Source organism: Protobothrops mucrosquamatus, unplaced genomic scaffold, assembly GCF_001527695.2.
Source record: "Protobothrops mucrosquamatus isolate PMUCROS unplaced genomic scaffold, P.Mucros_1.0 scaffold2333, whole genome shotgun sequence".
NCBI lineage: Eukaryota > Metazoa > Chordata > Lepidosauria > Squamata > Viperidae > Protobothrops > Protobothrops mucrosquamatus.
In genome coordinates, this window is record NW_015388415.1 from 125,109 (window position 1) to 133,219 (window position 8,111).

The following is an 8,111-nucleotide window of genomic DNA, read 5'->3' on the forward strand; positions in this document are numbered from 1 at the left end:
AGGAATGTTCCATAGTTGATCAAGATGATGCCCTGTTGTTCCAGGAAGCAGGATACAGAAAGAGGAAAGCCAGGTTCCCATTGAAAGTTTAGAAAATGCTGAGTAATAAGAGCAATTGGACGTGGAAATAAATTACTAAAAGGAAGTAGGGACCTTCCTTCGCTGAAAAAGTTCAAGCAGAGGCAAGACAAACCTCTGTCCTGGACAACTTAGTTTTGATTCTTGCACTGAACAACATTTTCAACGTTTCTTTCCAGTGCTGAGTTTATACATATGACACATTAACATCTGCAATCACCACAGCCCTCAAGCAACTCTCTTCAAAGGCAAAATCCTATCCGAATTTTATTTATTTTTATCTTCCCCTTTGACTAAGAGGTGGTGCCCTCGTGGGCAGAGCGTGTTTTCCACCCCAATTGTGGAAAATAAGATCCTTTAAAAATACATCCACTGCCTTACGACTTGGCGAAAGGCATAATAAGCCTCAGGAGTCACAAGGAGAATATAGGAGCCGAGCTAGACGTGAGGCATTAAAAGCTGGTAAAGGAGATAAGATATGACAACCATCTTGGGGCAAGCTAAAAACAGAAGCAGAAGAATGTTTATCGAAAAAACCGTGGTCAACTTTCAACCAGTGGTTAACGGGGGGGGGGAATCTCTTTTAATATCTTTGGCGTAAGGCAACATGACATCCGTCCCTCAAACTACGTTAAGTCACATCCACGGCTGTCCAAAGATTCTCCAAATCCTCCGGTTTGATCCATAGTGTTGGTGTTGGTGTGTTTTCCGCTCAGTGTGTTTTGTAAAGTGTAACTGTTGTGGTTTGCAAGTCCCAGCTTAGGGCTTAATGTGACTTCCTTAATAAATCATGAGCAAACAAATCCTAGCTTAATGAGATGTAAACATGTCATTTTATGCGTGTCTAAACAGCTGGTCACCGCCAGAGTATACAACGAAATGAACGTGATGTAAACAGGGAGCAGTCCACGCGTTGTGGGTTTTTTTTGTTTTGTTTAAGGTAGTAATTACATAGGTTGCTATGGTAATTATGAATCAGTTTTTGTCAGGTTGCAGAGACTGTTAGGCCTAGAATGAAATACTCTTACTTTGGAAAATTATTTCAATGCAGAACGCTGGTCTGCCTGGCTGAATATTCCCTTCTTGCGCCCTTCTCCAATCTGAAGCCATCCAAGGGAGCTACGCTTTCTCCCATAAGTGTCCAGGCAGGGGATGATGGGAACTGATAACCAATGCAGCAGGAGAGTGATAGGCTGATCTACAGGCAGTGCTACGGTCACAACTGCTGTCTCGCTTGGCCACATACATTTTGGGCACAATTGTGTGGTCGTAAGTCAAGGACCTGTGCGTGCTGCAAAATCAGTACCCCTGGATGATCTGTTCTGCCCAGGTTTTCCTGTATTTCCCTTCCCTGTATTTGCTTGCGAAATATAATTATTCAATGGAAAGAGGCCACTAAGAGGTTTCCTGTTTTATTCTTAACTTTCCTGCTTAAACAGGGAGGAAAGAGAATTGCCCCCCCAGGTGGCTGTAAACTGACCGGCTGAGCTTGTCCCCAGCTCTATTTTTATCCAGACAAAAGAGGCTTGGAGTTGCTTTGCCAAGTTGTTTAAATGGCTGTCCAGTTTCTTCTTAAAAACTTCCAGTGTCGGTGAATGCACCAACACTGGAAGTTTTTAAGAAGAGACTGGACAGCCATTTGTCCGAAATGGTATAGGGTTTCCTGCCTGAGCAGGGGGTTGGACTAGATGACCTCCAAGGTCCCTTCCAACTTTATCATCATTATTATCATTATTAAATCAGAGTTTTCTCAAATCTGCGAAAACGACCCAGCAAATTGGGTAATTTAGGTCACAACACACGAACCCACGACTCCCTCAGAACAAGGACATCTAAATGGACTTGAAATGTTTGACCTACCTTGGAATAAAAAGACTTTCTGATAGGTGACCAAAAAGTTTGGAATGCACCGGTTTCCATCCTGTAGGATTATCTAGCAGCCTAGTTTTAAATTTTAATGGCTTTCTCTTTCTCTTTTTACAATTTGGAAGGTGCCCAGAGTTGCCTTATTGGGGAGATGGGTAGCGTAGACATGAACATTTTCCATACTTATGACTGTTGCAGCATCCCCATGGTCACAAAATTCAGACCCTTGGCAACTGGCATGTGTTTATGACAGTTGCACTGTTCCAGGGTCATTTGATCACCTCTTGCAGCCACCCCAGCCTGCTTTTGACAAGCAAAGTCAATGGGGGAAGCCAAAGTTGCCTAATCACCAAACTCAAGTCAAGTCAAGTCAAGTCAACTCAACTCAACAAATGCAGCAATTCGCTTAACTGTGGCATAAAAAGTACAATGGGACAAAACTCACTTAAGAACTGCCTTGCTTAGCGATGGAAATTTTGTACGTTGAGGGCTACCCGTAGTGTGAAATGATTCTCGCATCCTACCTGTCCACCTGGACTTCGACGTCTCTCATCGCCATCTGGGCTTCAGCATTGCCGTTGAGTTCCTGGCTGTTGCCCTTCAGGAGATCCAGGACGGGTTCAATCTCCTTGAGCAGTTCACTGTTTTCAACACTGCCATTCAGACAATGGTCGGGGATATCCTGGTTTCCTTTCAGAGTGTCCTTGGCCACGTTGCTGGCTACCATGCCATTGATGTGCACCAAGTCTTCTTCCTCTTGCCCATTCTCCCGGGTACATCGGGAGCTGACGGAGCCCCCCATTCTGTATTCTTCTTCCCTCTGTTGCTTGTCTTTGGTGTGGATGCTCGGAGCAGATGCCTGATCACCTACGGTTGGCGTCCCACACAGAGGTCTGGTGACTCGGATGGTTTTCGGCGTCCCGTCTCCAGTAAAAGTTGTCTCTAGGTGAGTGGTGAAGCCCTCGGGGCCTCTTAAGATGAGAACAACATAAGTTTCCGAAGCGATGCTTCTAAGGACTCCTAAGGCTGCGTCATAGTTCATATCAACCAGGGGCTTCCCATTGACTGCTAGGATAATATCTCCCGTCTGAATAAGGCCACTTTGTTCTGCTGCCCCTCCTCGGATCAAGTCAGAGATGATCACAGGTGGCTTGTTGACTCGTTCCTTCACCAGGAATCCGAGGCCACCAACCTTGCGTTTGAAGAGCTTCACTGAGATCACGTTGGGCTGAATCTGTTGGACGCTGAATACATTCTCTTCCATTGTAGTCCTGAAATCGTCCAGCCCTCCAGAACAGGATCTCACAGTACAGAGATGGAGGACTCTCAGCTAGTCCAGGGATGAGCCACCAACCTCTAATGAGCAAAAGAGACAGAGTAGAAGGCTTTATATCTGTTTGCAAGCTGGGGAAAGCCGGTCTCCTTTGGGATGCTTCACCTCTTGATTAAAGATGAATTGGTAGGTCATGCAGCCATCTCCGCAGGTCTGGTCTGGCTGGTTTTCATTCCCTAGAAGGCAACAAAGCCATCCGCCCTACATGAAATGGATGGACAACCACACTGAACATCTTCAACAGATGGCTGGAAAAGACGGTGCTTGCCAAGCATTCTTCGGTGTCTTGGGACACGGGATCTGCTTCACATCGTCTTTATCTACAGAGAGAGGGAGGGAGGAAGAGACAGAAAAATGAAGATAGACTAGCTTAGAGAGAGGATTGGAGGCTAAAACATATAGGGAACGGTTGCTGGAATTGGGGATGTCTAGTTTAATGAAGAGAAGGACCAGGGGGGACATGATAGCAGTCTTATAATATCTAAGGGGCTGCCCCAAAGAAGAGGGAGTCAAGCTATTCTCCAAAGCCCCTGAAGGCAGGACAAGAAGCAACGGCTTTTTCAACAAGCGGGTCTGGCCTAGGGATTTTTAGCGGGGTTTTTTAAGGGTATTTTAAGGATAATTTTAATGATCGGCCTTCTTAAATATTTCCTTTTAATTTGGTTTTTAATATAGATATCATTGTATTTGTATTGTGGTTTTTATGAGCCTGTTAGCCGCCCTGAGTCCCATGAGGAGAAGGGCGGGGTACAAATTAAATTAATAAATAAATTAATAAATAAACGGGTGGAAACTAATCAAGGAGAGAAGCAACCTGGAACTAAGGAGAAACTTCCTGACAGTTAGAACAATTAACCAGTGGAACAACCTGCCTCCAGAAGCGGTGAATGCTCCAACACTGGAAGTTTTTAAGAAGAGACTGGACAGACCTTTGTCTGAAATGGTACAGGACTACCTCTAGTTTTACATTTTTAATTTGCATAACTTTAATATTTTAATTATTTTTCTATTTCTGTAAGTCTCCCAAGAGTTGCCTTATATAGGAAAGATGGGTGGCTTAAAATTTTAATAAAGAAACAAAAAATAAAAATAAAAATGGAAGACTCTGGGCTCCAGCATTTTGGGCAGGGGAGAAATGTCCCTCCTTTGCTGCATCTCAGCCAGGTTTTATCAACCACCACATGGGAAAAAAATTCGAGGATTTGTTATTTTTCATTTGAGTAATAATGCGTATCATGTTTTTATTATTTTTGAGGTCACTTCTAAGCTTCTGAGGTCAGCTTTGTATGTTGCGTGGTGGGTATCAATAATTGTAATAAATAATAATTAGAATGAACCTTGGAAAATAACAGTGGGGTGTCAGTGCAAAAACCTTGTGAGCTAATTAGCAGGTACAGTATAACTAACGGCAGAAAATCTGGGCCAACAGAATGTTTGACTGAGGTTATTAATTTCCACATTTAAAAGAAATGCACAAAGTTAGAGGAATAATTTGCTTTAGGGAAATAATAACAGGTTGCCACACAGTAGAGGATTAGATTAAAAGAAAGTTTTCTATTGGTAAAAGCTACCATGATTAAATCAGACTGTAGAGAGGCAGAGAGGTAGAACAGAGAATAATACAGTTGGAAGGGACCTTGAAGGACTTCTAGTCCAGCTCACTGTTTAAATAAGAGACCCTATAGTACCATTTCAGACAAATGACTGTCCAGTCTCTTCTTAAAAGCCTCTAGTGTTGGAACACCCACAACTTCTGGAGGCAGGTTGTTCCACTGCTTAATTGTTCTCACTGTTAGGAAGTTTCTCCTTAATTCTAGGTTGGTCTTCTCCTTGATTCGTTTCCATCCATTATCTTTTGTTCGGGATGATACATTCCAGTCTCTTACTCTATTTATTTGCATGGCCCCTTGCTGAACACAAAAAGCAGCTAATCGGCAGCTTAGATGAAAGTCAATATATATAGCTTTCTAAGATCATATGAGGCAAAGATGGCGAAGGCGTCATAGTAAATGGAGCTGCCCATTCAGCAAGAAAACAACCGAGTTCAGAGTGCACCAAGAACCCCCCAGTCCTCTTCCTTCTCCTCCTCATTCTCTTCCTCCTTCTCTACGCAAACCCCCCTCCCTTCTAGCACGGATGATGTTACCTAGTTTGGGTAATGAAATGTCTGCAAGAAAACCACCAAGCTCAGAGAGCACTAAGGACCCCATCCTCCTCCTCCTCCTCCTCCTCCTCCTCCTCCTCCTCCTCCTCCCCCCCTCTTCCTCCTCCTCCTCCTCCTCCTCTACACAAACCCCACTGCCTTCTACCCTTGGTGAAGTTACTTAGTTGGGTCATGAAACATCTGCAAGAAAACAACCAAGTTCAGAGAGAGGACCAAGGACCCCTTATTTCAATCCTGAGCTACAGATATTCTCCTTTACTAGGCAACAGCATGGAAACTATTAGTGAAATATAAGCAGGAAAATGACCAAGCTCAGAGGACACCAAGAATCCATTAAAACAAACAAACAAACCGACAACAGCTCTTGAACTGGGTCTTTCTGTCTACAACAGGGGTCTTCAAACTTGGCCCTTTTATGACTTGTGGACTTCAAGCTGGCTGAGGAATTCTGGGAGTTGAAGTCCACAAATCATAAAAGGGTAAAGTTTGAAGACCCCTGGTCTACAACATAGATTCAGTTAGGAACCTCTCAAAAACCAAGAGCTTTTTTTTTGAAGAGAGAAACTTGTCTTGGCCGGGATGCATTCTCTCTACCACGAAGAAACTGTTGGAGCTCACCTCATCCACCTGTTCCCAAGAAGGTCTCTTCCTTTTCCATCTCAACTTACAAAAAAAAAAATAACAACTCTTCTCCTTCAAGGAAGTGTATTTTTTAACTATCCCCTAACAATAGCTTCAGGCATATGGTCTCTTCTGAACAGAGAATCTTTCCTTGCCCATCTTTTCCTGACATCTGCTTGGTTAAAAAAAAAAAAAGAGAGAGAGAGAGAGATGGAGAGAGAGAGAGAGAAAGAGAGTTTTCTAGCAATCTGACATGTGATGGCCTCTAATAGGGCTGCACCCTGAGCAAAAAGTGTTCACCAGCAAATGTTTTTGATTTGTGCCTGGCTGACCCGTTCATTCCCTCACTAGGCTGGCTGACCAGGAAGAATATCTGCTGGATTTGTCCATTAATTGGAATTGCTAACAAGGCAAGTAGGCAGCAAGGAGAAGGGAGGGTTTGGGCACTCAGAACAAATTGGACCGGCTATCTTGACGTCTGTGGAAGGTGGCATGTGCTGGGTGGATGGGAAAGATGTAAAACAGACTTGAAGGAGGGGGGGATCTTTGCATTGTTGCAATCAACGTGATCGTGGGATCCTTGGTGGCAGAAATGCTACCAAAGTGGACAGGAAGACTTTGGCTCAACGTGGCTGAATTAGCATGGAGTTCATTAGAACATCCTTTCTCAACCTCAGGAACTTTAAGCCGTGTGGACTTCAACTCCCAGAATTCCCCAGCCAACATCACACAAAGAAAACCAACAACCTGGAACAGATAAACAAGGCCAACTTGATAAAATACGATAAAATGTACGAAGCCATAAAACCAGTGGTGGGATTCAAATACGGGAACAACCGGTTCTCTGCGTGGATGCCGCTTCCGGAAGTCTATTCTGGGCCCGGGCAACAAAAAATTAGCTACCGGTTCTGCTGAACTGGTGCGAACTGGCTGAATCCCATCACTGCATAAAACTAAAGATAAATCAACAACCACATCAGAGGGATTAAGACAGAAGATTTAAATAAAGACCATTTTTCAATTTTTTTAAAAAAAAAAGTCAGTAAAAGATCATGAAAAGAGATCGCCAATAAACGTAATAATAGTAATAAAGACTTTCAAATGTCTGTGCTTTGGAGAAGAGTGGAGAATGTTGTGGTTTTTGAGGAAGAGAGGCGAAATGAAAAATTGCTACAGCCATCATGTTTTAGTTTCCAAGAATGAAAATCTCACACACACACACACAAACACACACACACACACATGTTTTTAAATAAAGTACACTTCTTTATGATATGCAAAGTCTATGAATTGCCCTATCTTATCATGGTATGAACCTGGTTTGTTTTAAGTAACCACCATAAGGGGAAAAAACCTATGATTTTCCCATATCCTGATATGGGGAAGTGTAGTTTTCTTAGATGCATAAATGAAAGTTAAACTTGCAAGCTTGTTCACACACCATCAGAAGTCACGCATCGTAATAGTCATGAGTAAATTGACCTATAATTTATTCAATAAAAATAGAGAGCTAATTGTCCATGGGCCTTTTTGGAATTCCGAGCATGGATGGGATTCAAAAGATTCAAAAGAGTTATTTTCCAATTGTTCTGCTGCATTGAAGATCAGGTGCAAGTTCAAGACTAAATTGGCGCCAGGTAACTTGGACCATTTGTGACAACATAATTACCCTGAACTAATGACTTGCTTAACTCCACCCCCAGCTCTGTCTGTTCTCCTTCCTAGCGTGAATTTGAAAAATGTTGGTTCACATCTCACTATTGTTGACTGGTCTTGAGTAAAAGCTGGACAACCTTCCACCATCTGGATTCCAGATAACTTTCAGATTCTGCTTATCACTAAGTCCAGTTTGGACACCCGGAAGTACCTGGTCTGATGATAAGAGCATCATTTGTAGAATTGGTTGAAAGTGAGATTCAGGTAAGTCCCCAGTGTGAAATAGACACTGGCAGATTTGATGCTCAATCAGTCTTCTATTTCCATATGAAAGAAGAAGCTGTCAACATTTAAAAAAAATCTGCTGACAGTTTCCATAAAGAACTGAAACTC

General features: G+C 42.9%; 1 protein-coding gene across 1 annotated transcript in view; it reads right to left on the reverse strand.

The window, feature by feature from the left end:
- The window catches only part of NOS1 (nitric oxide synthase 1), a 58,023-nt gene extending 54,815 nt beyond the window's left edge, over nt 1-3,208 (reverse strand). Inside the window, exon 1 of the mRNA XM_029285842.1 lies at nt 2,469-3,208. Coding sequence (XP_029141675.1) covers nt 2,469-3,208 — 740 coding nt within the window. The remainder of the gene's footprint in view (nt 1-2,468) is intronic.
- Between the last annotated feature and the right edge of the window lie 4,903 nt (nt 3,209-8,111).